This window comes from Procambarus clarkii, chromosome 19, assembly GCF_040958095.1.
Source record: "Procambarus clarkii isolate CNS0578487 chromosome 19, FALCON_Pclarkii_2.0, whole genome shotgun sequence".
Lineage (NCBI taxonomy): Eukaryota > Metazoa > Arthropoda > Malacostraca > Decapoda > Cambaridae > Procambarus > Procambarus clarkii.
In genome coordinates this window covers 11,778,700-11,798,429 of record NC_091168.1, presented here as the reverse complement: position 1 = coordinate 11,798,429, position 19,730 = coordinate 11,778,700, and the positions used below count along the sequence as shown (strand labels likewise).

Sequence of the window (19,730 nt, the reverse complement as noted above, 5' to 3'; positions counted from 1 at the left end):
GGGGGGAAAGAAAACCCCACTCCTCGTAACAGTAAGCCCCGCTCAGAAGGATGGAAATCCAAGCGGGGCACAATGGAGCCCAAAGCCCCCAAGGCCGCTCCTCTCCAACCCCAGGGCCGAGTCGACCTCCAAAGCCCCGGCCTCACAAGAAAAAGCCGGGGCAGCCGAGAGAGCTGGAAGAGAAGGGGGCCCACTGGTCAAAACCCCGGAGCATCGGCCGGAGGAACAGACTCGAATGCCTCCGCAGCTACCCCGGACGGGGCAACCCCCGAAACTGCCCAAGTCTCAGAACCTCTAACCCTGCCCCGACCCCGAAGCCTGCAGATGCGTAGGGGCCGGAAGCAGGAGGGGGAAACCAAGGGGGGCGTGGAAGGAACCAAGGCCGAAGCGACCAAAACCACCCAAGTCTGGGTCCCTACACAAGCGGGGCAGCATCGGGGCGTCCGGGGAAGCGACAAACCAGAGAGCGTTGCAACATGCTACCCTGCAACGAGCGAGCTGCCTGCACCCACGGGAATTCATCAGCAGACTGGGTGAATGGAGTCACGAACAAGCAACAAAGCTCGCAGGACTCAAGGGTCGAATGTGTCACCGACCCAACAGGCAGCATGACGGAGGCAAAAACAAGGAGAGTCACCCTGAGACAAAGGGACAGAGCAACCCTCAACTCACACAAAGCGAGAGGGGACGCAAGGGTCTCCACTATCGGACTCGAGAGCCCCCGGGAGGTTTCCCAGGGCCCCTAGACTGGGTCTGCTAAGGGTTATCCCAGGCAGGGCACTGCTAACCGGCGCCCCAAACTACCAAGCAAACTGCTAAAACTCAACCCACAAGACGTGTCCACTCGCGAGGGCAAAGCAGGGGGTGCCACCACACAAACGAACCTAATATAAGGAGGGGGGGGAAAAACAAGGAAGACCCCCCTACCAGGCAAAAACAAAAATAAAAAAAAAACACACAAGTGGACAACGTACCCAGAGGGAACAGAGCCGGCCGCTGTCATAGGTGAAAACGCCAGTGTTATTGTATCGCGTACGACAAGCATCCTTCTGCATTTATTTGCACTTTTCTTTGGTTTTTTTTTGTAGTTTTGTGACTACAATTTGTAACGCACGATGTCACCAAAGAAGCTGCTTGCTAAAGATAGTGTTGTCAAGAGGAAGACACAATTACTGTGGATTTGAAGAAGGAAATTATGACAAAGCATGAGTGTGGTGTCTGTGTGATTGATCTCACAAGGGAGTATGGCAGGTAGGTCCTCATCAACAATTTCCACCATTAGTAAGGGGAGGAGGAGGTAAGGGAGGATGCTGCCTCTTCCAGTGAGATCAGGGAAGTGTTGGGAATGTTTGAAAAGGTGAACGCATTCTTGGAAAAGCTGCCCTGATAAAGCAGCGACAACCCGGTGTGTAAACATGTTTAATGACAATTTACTGTCTCGTTTTAGGAACATCCTAAAACAAAGACAAAAGCAATCGTCAATAGATACGTTTTTTGCAAAAGTAGAGAAAAGAAGAGCCAGTGATAGTGAACCACAACCCGTTCCCAGTGGGGTGAAATTCCTAAGAAGAGAGAGCTTGCCTGACTCAGAGGTGGATTCTCCTCCCACACCATAACCCCTCTCTCCTCCTTCCCACCTCCCCATCGTCTCTCTCAAGCCAGCAACGACTCTTCATAAGGTAAAGTAAACATGAAAACAGTACAACAATACATTTATAATTACAGGGGTACCTCGGTTAAAGAGTTTAATCCGTTCCTGGAGACGGCTCGTATTCCGAAAACTCGTATTCCGAAGCTAATTTCCCCATAAGAAATAATGGGAAATGAATTAATCCGTTCCTGACTACCCCAAAAACCCCACATCAAACTAAATTTTTATACCTAATTCAACTAAATAAACCTACAAAACTATGTTCAAGTTATTACTTACCTTGCTATTGAAAGCTGTAGGCGTATGGAAGATGGTGAGGAGGGGGGAGGAGGAGAGGAGTTACTGTCTGGAAGGGGAGTCCCCTTCCATTATCACATCAGGCAGTGAGGACCTTTCTGGTGTGCACTCCCTGGCACGTTTTATCTGAGTGCCACTAGGTCCTGGTTGCGGCTCTCTGCTCGATTTTCTCACCACAAATCTGTCCATGGAAGCTTGCTTTTCCCTTCTTCGCAAGCTGTCTCTATAGTAAGGCATCACATTGTCATTGAAAAGATTAAGGCAACGGCCTACTACAGCTTCAAAGTTCAACAACACGTGTACCATTCTCATGCTTCCGAATGATCTCTTGTTTCTCCTCTATTGTCATCCTCACATGGGCTTTCTGGCCTTGATCCTTACCACTGGCTTTCTTGGGACCCATGGTGAGATATATAATAACAAATTGTATAGTCAAATGACCAAAAATCCAACAAAACACTGAAAATCCGGGTGAAGAATTGATGTGGGATAGTCGCTGGGCGCGAGACAATGGTAAACTGAGGGGCGGAGGGGCGACGATCGCCGTACCACCACGCGCTAGGTCGGCCTGAACGCGTATCAACAAACTCGCGTTCTGAGGTAACCCTCACCTTCCGAGACACATTTTCCGAGGAAATCCTGCTCGTTTTCCGAAAAACTCGCATACAGGGACACTCGTGTTCCGAGGTACCACTGTACATGTGCAGCATTATATTTACATTATAAAATGTCATACAAGTATGGATGTTTTTGGGAGTGGAACGGATTAAATTTGCTTCCTTTATTTTAAATAGGGAAATTTGTTTCTTAAGATGAGTTTTCCACATAACGAGCTCTGTGCTAGAACGGATTAAACTCATTCATCGAGGTGCCACTGTAATATAAATTTTAGCCTTGCTATTAATAAAGATTTCATAAAGTAAATTCTCAACAGAATTACATTATTATTTGCATTATGGTATTTCATTATTTTTTGTCTAATGATCATAAGTATAAACATTCCTATAATTTTCAAACAAACCTTCAATTAATATGAATCCAATTTTTGTAATCAAATATAGAACTTACTTGACAGAGTCACCTTGATGGAGTGGATGAACTTTCCAGCTGTCTGTCATCCATCCTGGCCAAGCAAGCTCACACAATGGACAATACACATAGGAGCACTCCTGAACCAGGATGAAAATTAAATGCCACTGAAAACAGACTTTACAATATGACATGACAAGGAGTTAATATATAAAAAAACCAGTGTTGAATGTAATGAAACTCCATTTTCTGGGTGAGACCCGGAGGCTCCCTGGAACTATCCAGGCTGATATGTAACTACAGTATTAGCTTTCTGGCATCAGTCAAAGTGCATGGAGTTCTTGCCTACCGAGGACCATGAGCCAGAACCTGGCCCCCCTCAGAGGGGCACAAGGAGCAATGGAATATAGAAACTTCTGTGTGATTGGGAGCATTCTATGTCTGCTATCGACCAGATCTGGCAACCAGAAAGATAGGCATCCCAAAACAAACCTCTATTTTGGTGAAAATATTACTACCGAAAGCTAAATGAGTGGACAGAACTCCCCAAACGAAAATTAGCAAACGATCATGACGTCATCACGTTGCCGTGCCGCTCTCTACGCACCCCCCCCCTCCTTCACAGGGAGGGGAAAGGGGGAGCCCCAGATCCTTGCACTGGCGATGCAACCGGCAGTTCTTAAGCTGGATGTCAAAAACACACGAAAACATGGCCGACAGAGAAGGAGAGAGGAAGGGATGCCAGGGAGCCTCCAGGTCTCACCCAGAAAATGGTGTTTCATTACATTCAATGCTGGTTTCTAGGGGAAGCCCCGTCGGCTCCCTGGAGCTAACTACCCAAAGACAAGGGAAAAAAACAGGGACTTACTCGGGAGGCGGTCAGTCCTCACTCCTCAACGCATAGTCGAGACAACTGGCTGCAACCACCGTCTCTATGCAATGCAGGCCCTACCAGGTTTAGGAACACTGACTCGGTAGCGTGCGGCCAGGACCCTGTTCGACCTCCAAAACCCCCGTGCCTGAATGTCAACCCAAAATATGTTGCCAAAGATGGCAGCCAAAGCAGCACTTAAAAACGTCATGGGCACGGGGATAGACCGCAGGTTGACTAGACTTAATAACCCTGCGGCAAGCCTGGGAGATCCAAGCCCGGGAACAGAGAAGGAGGGAAACCAGGTCAACCCAAAGCGCATCCCGGTCACCGAAGCTGTGATGCACAAATAACGGGGGAGAACCGCAACCGGAAACAACACATGATACATCCCCGGCTTGACAACCAAGCATCAACTACCCAAGGACCCCTCCGGAAAGCAGCAGTCTCATTCTTCACCAAAAAAGAAGGAGACGGCTCCAAATGAACAAACCTACCACCAGGACCGAAGGAGCAGAAGCCACTGCGCTGGAGGAGAGCATGAAGCTCCCCAACCCAACCCCCAGAAGTCAGTGCCAACAGGAAAAAAGAGCCTTAGAAAAACAATCCTAAACCAAAGGGGCCACTATAAACTGAGGAGAAGGAAGAAAAGAGAGCACCCAGTCCAAAGACCTGGACAGCTCCGGAGGCACATGAGCAGGCCAAGGATGAAACAACGCATGAGACAGCTTGCAGAACCGGGCAGAGGTAACATCAATACCGGACCCAAGCTGGAGCGGCTCCGCCAGCACCGCACAATACGAGGTGACAGTATTCGGCATAAGATGACAGTCCTGGAACAACCACGAAAGGAAGGACAAGACAACCCTATCAGAGACCGAAGTACACCTATGCAACGATAGGAAAACCCAGAATTACTGCCAGAAATCATACTGCCACCGAGACGAAAAACGCAGGTGGGAGACCAACAACGAAGCCACCTGCACCACATACAAGTGATGATAGACTCAAGCCAAAAACTCCAGATGCGAAGACTCGAGGAGAAGAACAAACCTGCCTCATACTGGGCTGGACCGATCTGCTGAAAGAGGTACAGCCGAGGGAAGACCCTTGGCTTCAGACACCGAACAAGCAGCACCTGAAACCAAGACTGGGCCAGCCACCAAGGAGCCAGAAGCACAACACTCCTCTGGTAAGACTCCGAGCGAGCCAGGACCTGGAGCAACAGCTGAATTGGGGAAAAGAGATACAGGTAACTTCACCTCACCCAGACCTGCCTAAAGGCCTTAACCCCGATGGCCTCACAGCCAGGGGAAGGGTGGCACGTATTCCGGGAGACGCCTCAACCATGTCGACGCGAAGAGATCCACTTCTGGAGGCCCGAACATCTGGCAGAACTGGCGTCAACCATCCATTCCACGGATGGGGGAATGAACCGGGACAGAACGTCCACCAGGATATTGAACACCACCCGAACGTGAATTGCCAGGAGAGCCAAACTCCGAGAACTCAGCAGATGAGTCACCCGAAGCGACCAGACCCAAAGAGCCAAGGACCGCATGAACTCCCTCGGTTCAGGCAATGAATCACCGGGGAGCAGTCCAAATGAAGCCGGATTGTCGATCCGCAAGTGACCAGAATCCTCCAGAGTGACATCCACACAGCCGTGAACTCCTGTACAGTGCTGTGAGCCCAAGGGAAAGACGAACCCCACTGTCCCTGGCCGGCTTGGTGAGCACTGGTCACAAAGCCCCAGCCAAGAGGCGACACCTGTCCATGAACACATTGAGTGAGGGCCTGGGTAGGCGCCAAGGCACTGAACCCCAAAAAAACTCTAAGAGGAAACCGGCGACACAGCAAATGACGCAAAGCCCCTGGAGGCAGAACCCAGTGGTCGCAAGAGAGGGTGAAGGGATGTCCCCAAAGGAACCAGAACAGTTGACGAAGCCACACCCAACCCAGCGGGTGGACCATCATGGCAAAGTTCAGGCTCCCGCACAATCCATCGAGCAACTGCCGCATAACCCGGGAGCCCCTCAAGAACAGACGAAGATGGGAATGCAGGCGAAGCAGAGCCGCTGGAGGAAGAGACAAGGAAGTGGTCCAAGCATCCCATACAAGACCCAGCCAAGACCAAACCTGAGAGAGAACCAGATGGGACTTCCGCCAGTTCACCAAGAATGTGAAGAGCTGGGAAAGAACCAAATTCCTGGTGAGCAGACACATGGACTGGCTGGGAGCACAAAACAGCCTGTTGTCGAGGTAACACAGAACTCATACACCTAACAGAAGCAGGCGGGCCACCACGACCCGAGTAAGGCATGTGAAAACGCGAGACACCAGATTCAAGCAGAATGAAAGGGAACAAAAGTGGTAACCTTGATGCCTCACAACAAAACTGAGCCAGTCCCTGAACCTCGGAAGAATTGGGACATGCCAATACGCATCCTTGAGGTCCAGGAACACCATCCAAGCATCCAGCTCCAGCAGAAAACGGACCAGTGACAGAGTAGTCATCCGAAAGGAGGGGCAAGAAACCCACTGGGTTCAGATGGGACAAGTCCAAAATGAACTGGAGGTCCGTGCAATCCTGTTTCGGGACCAGAAACAGGCAGGAAACCCACCTGAGACGAGGTCGTTTAGACCACACCCAAGTCAACCCACTCCGAGATGACTCGACAGAGCGCAAGAGAAGAGACCTGCCCCGCCAGCCCTGAACCCCTTGGAGGAGGAGGAGCCACCTAACTCCACCACAGGCCGCACGAAACGATACAAAATGCCCACAAATTATGGGATCAGGCACGAGCAAAAAAAGCGAGCTTCCCCCCCCCCCCCCATCGCCCTGTCAAGGGGACAAACCGTGAAAGGGCTGACAAACCTTACAACAACCTAAGCGGCACACAGGGCGACCCTCGTGCTGACCAGAAAGAGATGGAACTGAAGGCTGCACCTGCCCCGAATCTGTCACCACTGGCCTACCACGATGGAAAGAACCCCGGGCCCTGGCACAACCCTTCTGGGAAGGCACCCCCCCCCCCCCCCCACGAGCCCCCCGGAAGTCTAATAAGCCCGACATAGGACGGCAACTAGCCGAAGCTGCCTGCAAGTTTGTTTATTTATTTATTTATTTATATATATACAAGAAGGTACATTGGGATTGTGAGGATACATAGCATAGTGATTACATTCTTGTAAAGCCACTAGTACGTGCAGCATTTCGGGCAGGTCCTTAATCAAACATAAAATTTTAAGTAGGTAAATATTAGCAAAATTTACAAAAATGATAATAGGTACAAAGCAAGAAAAAAAAAAACGAGAGAAATTTGTAGGTATATTAAAGCACATCAGTAGCTCAGATTGATTGCATTGGCAGCTTGATTGGTGGTTTAAAAAAATTAACAGGACACAACACAACATACAGCTAGCACATTAAAGAAGACAGCAATCATCACAATGGTAAAGTTGTTTGGATTAAGTACATAAAGATTGGGAGTTTGGGTAACAATAGATACAGAGCAAATTTAAAGCACAGTGAAGGAAACTATGAAGATGAAATTAGGTACTTTTTGGTTTGGTTTTTGAATGAGGCAAAAGTTTGACAGCTTTTCAATTCATTAGGGAGTGAGTTCCATAAACTAGGTCTCTTTATTTGCATAGTGTTTACACAGATTAAGTTTGACTCTGGGGATATCAGAGATATTTATTTCTGGTGTGGTGATAATGGGTCCTATTACATCTGTCCAGGGAGAGTTTCAGGGCATGGTTTGCATTAAGAACAGGGTTTTGTAAATGTAGTTGACACAAGAGAATGTGTGGAGTGAGTTAATGTTTAGCATGTTTAGGGATTTAAACAAGGGGCTGAGTGTTGTCTAAATGCAGAGTTTGTTATTAATGTACTGTACTGTATTCTGATAGCAGATCTTTGCTGGGTGATGAAGGGCTTGAGGTGGTTTGCAGTGGTTGACCCCCATGCACAGATACCATAATTAAGATAGGGATAGATTAGTACATAATATAGTGAGAGGAGAGCAGAGTTAGGAACATAATATCTCATTTTGGAGAGTATACCAACTGTTTTAGAGACTTTCTTAGTTATGTGTTGACTGTGGGTACTGAAGTTGAGTCTCTTGTCTAGGAATAGGCCAAGAAACTTTCCATCATTTTTATTACTGATGTTACTATTGTCTATCTGTAGCTGAATTGCATTCGATGATTTGCTTCCAAATAAGATGTAGTAGGTCTTTTCTAGGTTTAGTGTTGGTTTATTAATTGACACCCATAAGTGGATTTTTTTAATTTATTATTCACAACATTATTTAGTGTATATGGGTTGGGGTTTGAATAGATGAGGGTAGTATCATCAGTAAACAATACAGTATAGGTTTAAGAATATTAAAGACATTAGGCAGATCATTGACATATATAAGAAACAGGAGAGGTCCCAAGATGCTGCCCTGTGGCACTCCAACGGTTAATGGTAGAGTGGGATAGGTTATTTCATTGATGGCTACACATTGGTGTCACTAAGATAGGATCAGATATGGTCCAGGGTAAGGCCTCGGATTCCATAATGCTGGAGTTTAAGAGGTAGTTGTCATTACCAGTATCAAAGGCCTTTCTCAGGTCAATGAAGAGACCAATTGGAAACTCATTTTTGTCAAGTGCTGAGTAGATTACATCAAGGAGACTAATCATTGTATCATTGGTACTCTTTTGGGACCGAAGCCAAACTGACAGAGGCTGAAAATATCGGAATACGAGGTAGCAATAGAGCTGTTTGAGATAATTTTTTCAAATATTTTTGATAGAATAGGCAGGTTTGATATTGGTCTATAATTGTTTATGTTCGCCGGATTGCCTCCTTTATAAACTGGCATTACCCTTGCTTTTTTAAGGATATCAGGGAAGGTATGGCACTCTATGGATTTGTTGAACAGTAGAGCTATGGGTGGCGCAAGGGCATGGGAGGCGCTCTTGTATACAATGGATGGAATTTCACTGATGTTCCCTGCCTTGGTTTTTAGTGAGTGTATGATGGACACAACATCTGTCGGGCTGACTGGTGAAAGGAGAAGAGTGTCTGGATAGCTGCCTGAGAGATATGTGTTGATATGTGTCTGAGTCTGTGGCATTTTTCTGGCAAGATTAGCACCAACCGATAAAAAGAAGCTATTAAATTCATTTGCCATTTCTAAATCAGTTGATGGTGTATAGCCAGCCTTACAGAGTTTTATTTGATTATGTGGGTGTTGTTTCGTTCCTAGGATACTAGATATGGTTTTCCATGTGCTTTTCATGTTGCCTTTTGGTTCATTGAATCTATTCTCATAGTATGAAAGTTTTGCCTTTCTTATGATACTGGTAAGCATTGATGAGTACCTTTTAACTACTTCCTTTGAAACTAGGCCAATCCTAAGTTTCTTTTCATATTCAAGTTTCTTGATTGATTGATTTGAATATACCACTTGTGAGCCACGGATTGTTTATTCTTTGTCAGTTACTTGCTTGGTAAGGAGGGAACAATGAGTGTTGTAGAGGCTTAGAGTTTTGGAGAGGAAGAGGTTAACTAATGAATTTATATCCTGGGTATTATTGAATTCAGATTCTCAGTTAATATTGTGAAGTGCATTTGTAAGGTTGCCTATAGCTGATTCACTGTGTAACCTAAATGTAAGTGTCTTGCTTTCTGGTGTTAAGTCCATGTTTGCTATGATAAAGGTAGGATAGTGGTCAGTTGTTCTGTCATAGATTATACCAGACACAAGGGAAGCTATTATGTTAGTCCATAAGTGATCCAGGGTAGTGACAGATGTTTGAGTGACTCAGGTGGGCTTGGTGATTGTGGGGATTAGCATACAGGAGTTCATGCTGTTAAAGAAATAGTCAACTTGAGAACAATTTTGTTGACCCAGGTCAATATTGAAGTCTCCTCCCAGAATGATGTGATTTTTGTTGAGATTGTTGTTTATGATAAGATTCCTTAGGTTATCTGAGAATGAAGCTATGTTAGTATTAGGAAATCTATAGATAGGCACCAACAGTCAAGGAGCATTTAAGGTATTTACTTGAGAACTGGGAAAAGGTAAATTCACAATGGTCGTCTCTATCACTAATGACACAATTGCAGATGAAGGTATCTCGGTAATACAGTATATAGCTGTGCTGCCACCTTTTTTATTAGGCCTACAGTTGTGAATGATTTTATAACCAGCTAAGTTGTAGAGTTGGGTATAGTCTTTACTTTGCCAAGTTTCTGTTAAAATAATGAATGATAAGTTAGTACCTAGTGCTGTGAGTAGTGCATTTATATCGTCAAAGTGTTTACCAAGTGATCTAACATTTGGGTTGTAAACTGATAAGCAGGTGCTATTTTGGAGTTTATTTTTTGCCTGGTGTGCTGTGTAATACTTGCAATAATGATGATCAATGTGCTGATTGACTGCAAATACTGCACAACTGCAGACTCTGCAAACAGCAACGGACAAAAAGGCGAAGACAACCTAAGAGCCAGGGGCCCAAGTGGATTCCAAGGAAGAAGCAAGCACTGCCTGCCGAACACGCAAGTTGAGAAGCAAAAAAACTGTGAACAGCTTCAACAATGCAGACAACACACTGCACCGCTGAGGGCAATGCACCAGACCCAGAGGTGGCCCCAAACTCCTCCACATCCAACTCAAGCCAATCCAAGGACAGCTCGAGGAGGGAGAAGAAACGCAGGGCCAAAGCCAGCAGACCACTTGTACGCATGTAAATCCTCTGCGACCAAGGCAGCTGAAAGGGAAGGAACCTGCACATGAAGCTGCATCACACCAACATCCCAAGGAAGGGCAGGGGTGAACAAACATGCATTGAGATGCTCCAATTCGCCCCCCAGGAAAACCTGCAACGCCGTCTGAGCCTCCCTCCACTCAAGCGCCATGGGACCGACAGAACGTGTGCCAAGCCTCCAAGGAGAAGAGCGGGCAGTCCATTAACCAGGACGAATCCGGAATTTCATAACAAACCCAGTACGGACATGTAGATCCATACACAGAGGAACGCGAGTCCATCACAAAAGCATAATCCGGATCGCACAGATTGAAATTGGATTGAAAGACCGGATTGAAAAAAAGGTGACACCCCTAGGGTCAACACTTGCAGCAGAGGAGCTCCAGCATATTTCAACAATCCTAAGTATTGTAGTACAAGTTGATGGTAGTGAGTGGTGTCCCAGAGAACATAAAGGTATAGTGCTCTTGAAAAATAGGTGAGATAACAGGAAAGTGCTAAGGGAAGTGAAAAATCAGATGAGAAAAAGTTGCCCTAGTGTTTACAGTGCAGAGAAGAACATTCAAGATGGCCACTGGCAAGGGGAAAAACAAAACAGAGCTTGATTTTGAGGGATTCAATGAAGAAAGCATTGATATTAGTAGTCTACATAACAAGTTGGTAAATTTAGATACTATAGTGAACTCTCATGTAGAAATAATTAGTAAATTGAAAGAAAGTAATGACCATTTGAATAGCAAAGTTTTATGTCTTGAGGGTTTAGTGAAAGACTTGCGCAAGGATAAGAATCAATTGGAAACAAATTGCAAAGCCATGGAAGAAGAAAATAAACTCTTAAAAATAGCTTTGGAAGAAGTTAAGTAAATTTAAACATAAATGACTACAATAGGTTAGGCAAGGAAATTCAACAGGAGAAACAGCTTTTGTCAGCACAGATGGAGGAAGTTACACAGGGAATAGAACAGTGCAAGAAAGATATGCAACTCACTTATGCACAAGTGGCCAAGGAGAAGGAAAAAATAGAAGAAGCAGTAAAGGAAGTCAAACACTGCAGCAACCAAGATAAAACAAACATTAGGCTAGAAGTGAGGAAAGAATTGGCATCTAACCCGAAGTTGGTGCAAAACACAGTTGATCGGAGTAAGTCCCTGATCATTTTTGGCTGCAAAGAAAAGGCGATAACATCTAGGTCAGAAAGAGCTGTAGAAGAAGCTAAAGTAGTAGATAAAATTGTTGGCCTCGTGGAAGGTCTTACAAACAGAGAGAATGTGTGCGACTACAGGAGAATAGGCAGGTACGTAAAAGGGAAAGATCGACCTTTGAGGATCACCCTAAACGGTGCCAAACAGATGGAAGAAGTACTAAGGAATGCTAGAAAATTGCAAAGGGATGAGGATGGGAAAGGGTGGTCGTTAAGACGAGATCTTTCAAAAGAAGATAGAGAGAAGCTGAAACTGAACCTCGCCGAGGCAAAACATTTAAATGAGAGCAGGAATGAAGAAGAAATAAATTCTTTTTTCTACAAAGTGATAGGGGTAGGCAAACCAGTAAAGTGGTACATAAAGGCAAACCAACAAAATCAATAGAGAGAGGGGGAGTGAAGAATAAGGAGAGGGGGAACAAGTTCCTGAAGATTGCATACACCAACATAGATGGAGTGAGATCGAAGATACTGGAGTTAAGTGATGTAATACAGCTGCAGACACCAGACATTGTTGCACTCACGGAGACAAAACTTGAAGATGTAATTTTAAATGAGGTCATATTCCCAAGGGGCTACTCAATTTGGAGACGGGACAGAAAAATTAGGAAAGGCGGTGGCGTTGCTGTGCTGGTAAAAGAACACCTAAAGGTGAAGGAAATAATGACTGCCAATCCACAAGAAGTTGACATAATAGCACTAGAGATCTGCCATGAGGATGATAAACTAATGATGATAAATGCATATAGTCCACCGCCAAGCAGCACATGGTCAAAGGAGGAGCTAGATAGTAAACGTGAAGGTCTTATAACAATAATGAGAGAGATTATAGCGAGAGCGGATAACGATAGATCACGACTGTTGATAGTCGGTGACTTCAACTTGAAATCCATAGACTGGGAAGCATATGAAGCTAAAACAGAAGATTTTTGGACCTGTAAATTTGTAGACCTCATCCTGGAAACATTCTTGTATCAACATGTTAAACAAGCTACGAGGATGAGGGAAGGGGACGTTCCCTCCATGCTAGATTTGATATTTACCAGGAAGGAGGAAGAGATATTTGACATTCAGTACCTTCCTCCCTTGGGTAAAAGTGACCATGTCTTTTTGGGAATAAAGTATGCAATGCGTTATAAGCTGGAAGAAAATAAGGAGGTTGAAGCAGTTGAAAAACCAGACTTCAGGAGAGGACATTATGGTGACCTTAGAAATTTTTTTAGTGAGTATAATTGGACAGACTTGATGCTAGGCAAGGGAGTGAATGAGATGTATGGCAAGTTTTGTGAAATATATGATAAAGGCACAAAAAAATTTATACCAAAACAGAGATGCAGAACTAGGAAACAGGATTGGTTCAATAGAAATTGCGAGAGGGTTAGAGACCGAAAGACACAAAAATGGAATCAATACAGGAAGAGGCCGAACCCCCAAACATACCAGCGATACAAAGATGCGAGAAACAACTACACGGCAGTGAGGAGAGAGGCAGAAAGAAATTTTGAAAAAGGGATTGTGGACAAATGTAAAACAGAACCAGGTCTATTCTATAAATTCATAAACAACAAATTGCAGGTAAAGGATAATATTCAGAGGTTGAAAATGGGAAATAGATTCACGGAAGATGAAAAGGAAATGTGTGAAACATTAAACGAAAAGTTCCAAAGTGTGTTTGTACAAAATGAAATCTTTAGGGAACCAGATACAATAAGAATTCCAGAGAACAACATAGAACACATAGAGGTGTCTAGAGACGAAGTGGAAAAAATGCTCAAGGAGCTCGGTAAGAACAAAGCAGCAGCCCAGATGGCGTTTCACCATGGGTTCTGAGAGAATGTGCATCTGAGCTCAGCATTCCACTTCACCTGATCTTTCAGGCATCCCTGTGTACAGGAATCGTAGCAGACGGGTGGAAACAGGCTAACATAGTTCCAATCTACAAAAGTGGCAGCAGGGAAGACCCCCTCAATTATAGACCTGTATCATTGACAAGTGTAATAGTGAAAGTATTGGAAAAACTAATCAAAACTAAATGGGTAGAACACCTAGAGAGAAATGATATAATATCAGACAGACAGTATGGTTTTCGATCTGGAAGATCCTGTGTATCGAATTTACTCAGTTTCTATGATCGAGCAACAGAGATATTACAGGAAAGAGATGGTTGGGTTGACTGCATCTATCTGGACCTAAAAAAGGCTTTTGACAGAGTTCCACATATGAGGTTGTTCTGGAAACTGGAAAATATTGGAGGGGTGACAGGTAAGCTTCTAACATGGATGAAAAATTTTCTGACTGATAGAAAAATGAGGGCAGTGATCAGAGGCAATGTATCGGACTGGAGAAATGTCACAAGTGGAGTACCACAGGGTTCAGTTCTTGCACTAGTGATGTTTATTGTCTACATAAATGATCTACCAGTTGGTATACAGAATTATATGAACATGTTTGCTGATGATGCTAAGATAATAGGAAGGATAAGAAACTTAGATGATTGTCATGCCCTTCAAGATGACCTGGACAAAATAAGTATATGGAGCACTACTTGGCAAATGGAATTTAATGTTAATAAATGCCATGTTATGGAATGTGGAATAGGAGAACATAGACCCCACACAACCTATATATTATGTGAGATATCTTTAAAGAATTCTGATAAAGAAAGAGATCTAGGGGTGGTTCTAGATAGAAAACTATCACCTGAGGACCACATAAAGAATATTGTGCGAGGAGCCTATGCCACACTTTCTAACTTCAGAATTGCTTTTAAATACATGGATGGCGATATACTAAAGAAATTGTTCACGACTTTTGTTAGGCCAAAGCTAGAATATGCAGCGGTTGTGTGGTGCCCATATCTTAACACTTTCGCGCTTTATATTAGAGATAACTCGTCGCCGTTTTCTCTTACGATTCCGCATAACTGCCTAGTTTTCTCGTCCATCGAAAAAATATTTCTATAAATTCCATTTTTTAACCGAAATGGATGGGGATACTTTTGTTTTGTAGAGAATTTATTTGCGAATGTTTTGGTACCAAAATGAATATTATATCACATAAACTTCTATGAGTAAAAAAAAAAACACACAAAGTATGTTTGGGGGTGTGGCGAGCGTGTGGCAGTGGGTTCCCTTTAGCCGTTGATATATCCAACACGTGGGAAATATTTGTATGTGTTATGTATATGTCTGTGTAGGGAATTTTACTGCGATCACTGTCATACAAATTATAAAATGTTTCAACAAGTATAAACATGACAAACATCAAACGAACGAAAACAATGCGTTCGTTTCTGCCGCGAACGCATACTGAGCGACGTGGTTCTATATTTGGCGCTTCTCTTACACATGCTTTATACAAATGTTATACAGTTCATCTTATAGAAAATTTTATTTCGAACACATTGGTATAAAAAAGAAATACGTACATAGAAAAGTAGGGTCAGGAAACGTATAAACTTTCCAAGCATGATTTCCCCCGTGTTTTCGCCAGTGCGCTCACGGCTAACTACTCTCCACTTCACACACTCTTGCGGGTAGGCAATTACCTATATTAAACATTCATATGCATATGTTCGTGTAGAGAATTTTATTGCAATTCCAATGATACCAAAATTAGCAATCTAGGACAACTGTAGGCTTCGCAACCATTAAGAGAGTGGAAACATTTTGTTGCTGTTTGGCGCTCTCGGCGAGTGATCTGCATAGTTTTCTATTTGGTGTTGATATTCCTTATGCTTGGGCGGCATTTTATAGGTATGCTCTTATAGACAATTTCATTGCGAACACAGTGATACCAAATTTAAATACGTGCGCCTTCAATTATTGTCAGGACAGTCAAAAGAGTGTACACTTTTCGGTCTTACCGCGTAGGCGCGCGAAGTGCTGAAAGCATCTGGGGTATTGTTTTTTTTTGAGCGCCGAGAGCGCGAAAGTGTTAAGAAGCACATCAACAAACTGGAAAAGGTGCAAAGACATGCTACCAAGTGGCTCCCAGAACTGAAGGGCAAGAGCTACGAGGAGAGGTTAGAGGCATTAAATATACCAAAACTAGAAGACAGAATAAAAAGAGGTGATATGATCACTACATACAAAATAGTAACAGGAATTGATAAAATCGATAGGGAAGATTTCCTGAGACCTGGAACTTTAAGAACAAGAGGTCATAGATTTAAACTAGCTAAACACAAATGCCGAAGAAATATAAGAAAATTCACTTTCGTAAACAGAGTGGTAGACGGTTGGAACAAGTTAGGGGAGAAGGTGGTGGAGGCCAAGACCGTCAGTAGTTTCAAAGCGTTATATGACAAAGAGTGTTGGGAAGACGGGACACCACGAGCGTAGCTCTCATCCTGTAACTACACTTAGGTAATTACACTTAGGTAATAATTACACACAAGAAGTTACATTGGGTTTATGAGAGTACATAGCATGAAGTGTTTACATTCTAGAAAAGCCACTAGTATGCACAGCGTTTAGGGCAGATCCTTAATCTAACAGATAATATTAAGCAAGTAATTTCTAGCAAAATATATAAAATGTTAACAGGTACTGTATATTGTAAGAAAATTTGACAAAGTTGGCACAGTAAAGCACATTAAAGAACATTGAAAGCTTTGAATGATAGCATTGATAGCTTGACTGATATGACAAAGATTAGTAGGCACATTAACACTTTCGCCCGGGCATGACGCAGCATTGCGTCATCCGTTTACTGGCGGTAATACCGGCGATGACGCAGCATTGCATCATCCACTTTAAATAATCGCCAAAAATCAGGTTTATATCCGATTTTTGGGGGACTGGTTTTAAAATGTGCGCCGATGTCTTCCCATTTTCTTTGTTGAGCCTCGTGGCCCTCAGGTGGCTTGGCACACGATGTCGGCCCATTCTTTTCGCTCCACTGTTGTGACCAATGTCGCCGCCCCTCACATCTCAAACGTGTGAACATTTCGTCTATTTTCCGTGGCTATATTTCTTACTGCGGCTTTAGAAACTATCTACCCTTACTCCATGATGGATAGTGATCATGAACAAGGCCCTTCCAGGAAGAAAATTGTGAAAGAAAGGCTTGAAAAGGAAGGGAATTAGGAGTGTAGCTGGAAGGCGTCTGAGCGCTCACTCGTGGCTAACGCATGGCCCGTCTTCAACTCGTCGGCGGTTGGAGCGTGACCAGTTTTTTTATTTTATATGCTAATGTTCCTCTAGAGAATTCTATTGCGAACCCATTGAGACCAAAATGAAAGACCTAGGACAAAAATTGAGGTAACCAGAGTGAAAATAGTGAAAACATTTTATCGCGTTTGCGCACTCCTGGGTAACTCATTCGCACTTTCTCTGTTTACTGCGGGTAATTACCCAGGCTTTTGGAGTTTATATGCATTTAGTGCTGTAGAGAATTCTATTGCGAACACAATGATACCAAATTTAATCTCGTAGGACGAGAATTAAGGTGACAAGTTGAAGAGAGTATACACTTTTCAGAATTTACGCGCGCTCCCGTGACACCCTGGGTCCCATATCGCACAGTTGAAGGGTGGTGCGCGGGGTACGCCAAAGTGTTAAAGCACACTGATAGCACATATAAGGTAAGATAACAGCAATGTTTAATGGTAAAGTTGTAAAGCTTGGGTATATAAATTCAGGAATTGGGTAGCACACAATATGTGTTCAATATAACAACCATGATATAAGATGATATCAGTGATTACAATGGTAAAGTTACATTGGCTTACAGATTACAATGGCTTAGGTACATATATTGGGGGATTGGGTAGCACAAAATACAGATCCAGTGGATACAGATACAGAGGATAAACTCGCACTGGATAGTGAGCAAGTTTATATGAGAATATTAAAAACCACATCTTTAAATTTGCAGATAATGTAACACAAAGATTTATTGTAAAGTGGGAAATTATTATTATTTTTTTTTTATGCAGGGATATTCCTGCATGGACTCTAAGCCTCTGGCTGGCCCAATAAGTGTTCCTTGTTTCTGTTTTACTTAGGCGAAGTATGAGTATTTATGACTTGTATGTTCGCTTCAGTAAGATTATGCCCAATGTTTTTAACAATTTCTGCTCTGTTGAATCTAAGTTGAAATCTTATTGAGTTTGTAATTCTGTACTGTGTTTAATAATGTTCCAGTGGCCGATAATCATATTGAAGCCTTACAAAGAGGTCTACATGAACTCTACAAATGGTCAGAAGACTGGCAAATGCTTTTTAATATCGACAAATGCAAGACCTTGCATGTGGGGCATACAACCCATGCCACATATACCAAACCAATGCCATTACATTACGCAGATTGATGAAGAAAAGGATCTTGGAGTCAAAATTCACCACTCAGTAAAAGTTGCACAGAAGGTAGGGGCAGCAGTCAAAAAACCTAACTAAATACTTATAATAATCAAGTGTACCTTTGACTTTATGGAAAAGAAGGTAGTGATTCAATTGTATAAATCTCTGATGCATGGTAACCGGTCGGTTACCGAGGGGACAAAGGTTGATGGAAGGAGCCGGTCGGCCGAGCGGACAGCACGCTGGACTTGTGATCCTGTGGTCCCGGGTTCGCTCCCGGGCGCCGGCGAGAAACAATGGGCAGAGTTTCTTTCACCCTATGCCCCTGTTACCTAGCAGTAAAATAGGTACCTGGGTGTTAGTCAGCTGTCACGGGCTGCTTCCTGGGGGTGGAGGCCTGGTCGAGGACCGGGCAGTGGGGACACTAAAAAGCCCCGAAATCATCTCAAGATAACCAAGACTCAAGATGGTGAGATACATTTGCACAGACACCTCATCTTCAGAAGAACATAGCTGCTCTGGAGAAAGTGCAACACTGGTCAACAAAAATAATTCCAGAGCTAAGTCAACTCACATATCTGGAATGGTTGAAGGCCACAGGGCTAACAACACTGCAAACCAAGCGTGACAGGACGGATCTCATTGAAACCCACAATACCACCCCCACTTGAGATGGTATTGTAGGATCCATACAGCACTAGTGACAGAGGATGCATAGTTCAGGAGGATGCGAGATCCGTCTGTGTAAATTTGTGGTATTTGGGTAGCAATTTTTCATCATAGACTGAGGCTATGGCTGAGTTTGGTGCAGACTTTGGAATGGTGTCTTCCTGTTGTGTTGATGTTTTAGGAGTTACATAAAGCCAAGGTGAAATAAGGGGGGGCAGGAAGATGGGTATAACAGGTTCGTAGTAAAGTGAGGTCTATATTGAGGTTATACTATACTATACTAGCCTAATGCACAATTAAAATACTAACCTAACACACTATTATCATGGGGAAAACTAACCAAATATAACCTTGCCTACCTTAACACGTCTGTTAAAAGTGCAACAATAATGTGTTAAATTACAAGGAGAGTGTAGCCCTGCTACCTACCTTGTCCTTCTCAGTAACCCAGCTGGAGTGGTTAGTCTCGGCTCCGTAGTCCTTCTCGCACACAAGGCAGCTGCGTTGACCCTTACATCCACAAGGACGAGGATGGAACATAATTATTTGATCTCCTTCTACTGTCTTAATGAATTGCTGAACGCCTCATGCACATCAAGTCGTGTTTTGCATAGTCCCAAATGATGATAGTTCATGAGATCGCTTGTGACACTTACCAGGCTTCACATTTTCTGTCTTTGATCCTTTGGGATGACTATTATATTTGAAGTTTTATCTGAATTCGCCTAGTTGGGTTTGCAGAGGTTGAGCTTTGGCTCTTTGATGCCGCCTCTCAACTGTCAGTCAACTAGTGTACAGATTCTTGAACCTATTGGGGGCTATCAAATCTACATTTGAGACTGTGAATGAAGTCTGCCTTCACCACATCACTGCATGCCTAGTGCATTCTATTTGTTAACTATCCTGACACTAAAAATTATTTATAATGTTTCCGTGGCT

General features: G+C 43.8%; 1 protein-coding gene across 1 annotated transcript in view; it reads right to left on the bottom strand.

Annotated features, from left to right (window-relative positions):
• Positions 1 to 19,474, bottom strand: part of LOC123757635 (alpha-ketoglutarate-dependent dioxygenase alkB homolog 4) — a 53,357-nt gene extending 33,883 nt beyond the window's left edge. Inside the window, exons 1-2 of the mRNA XM_045741477.2 lie at positions 19,221 to 19,474; positions 3,017 to 3,117 (exon numbers count right to left, since the gene is read on the bottom strand). Of these exons, the coding sequence (XP_045597433.1) occupies positions 3,017 to 3,117; positions 19,221 to 19,331 (212 nt within the window). The 5' untranslated portion in view covers positions 19,332 to 19,474. The remainder of the gene's footprint in view (positions 1 to 3,016; positions 3,118 to 19,220) is intronic.
• Positions 19,475 to 19,730: the final 256 nt, after the last annotated feature.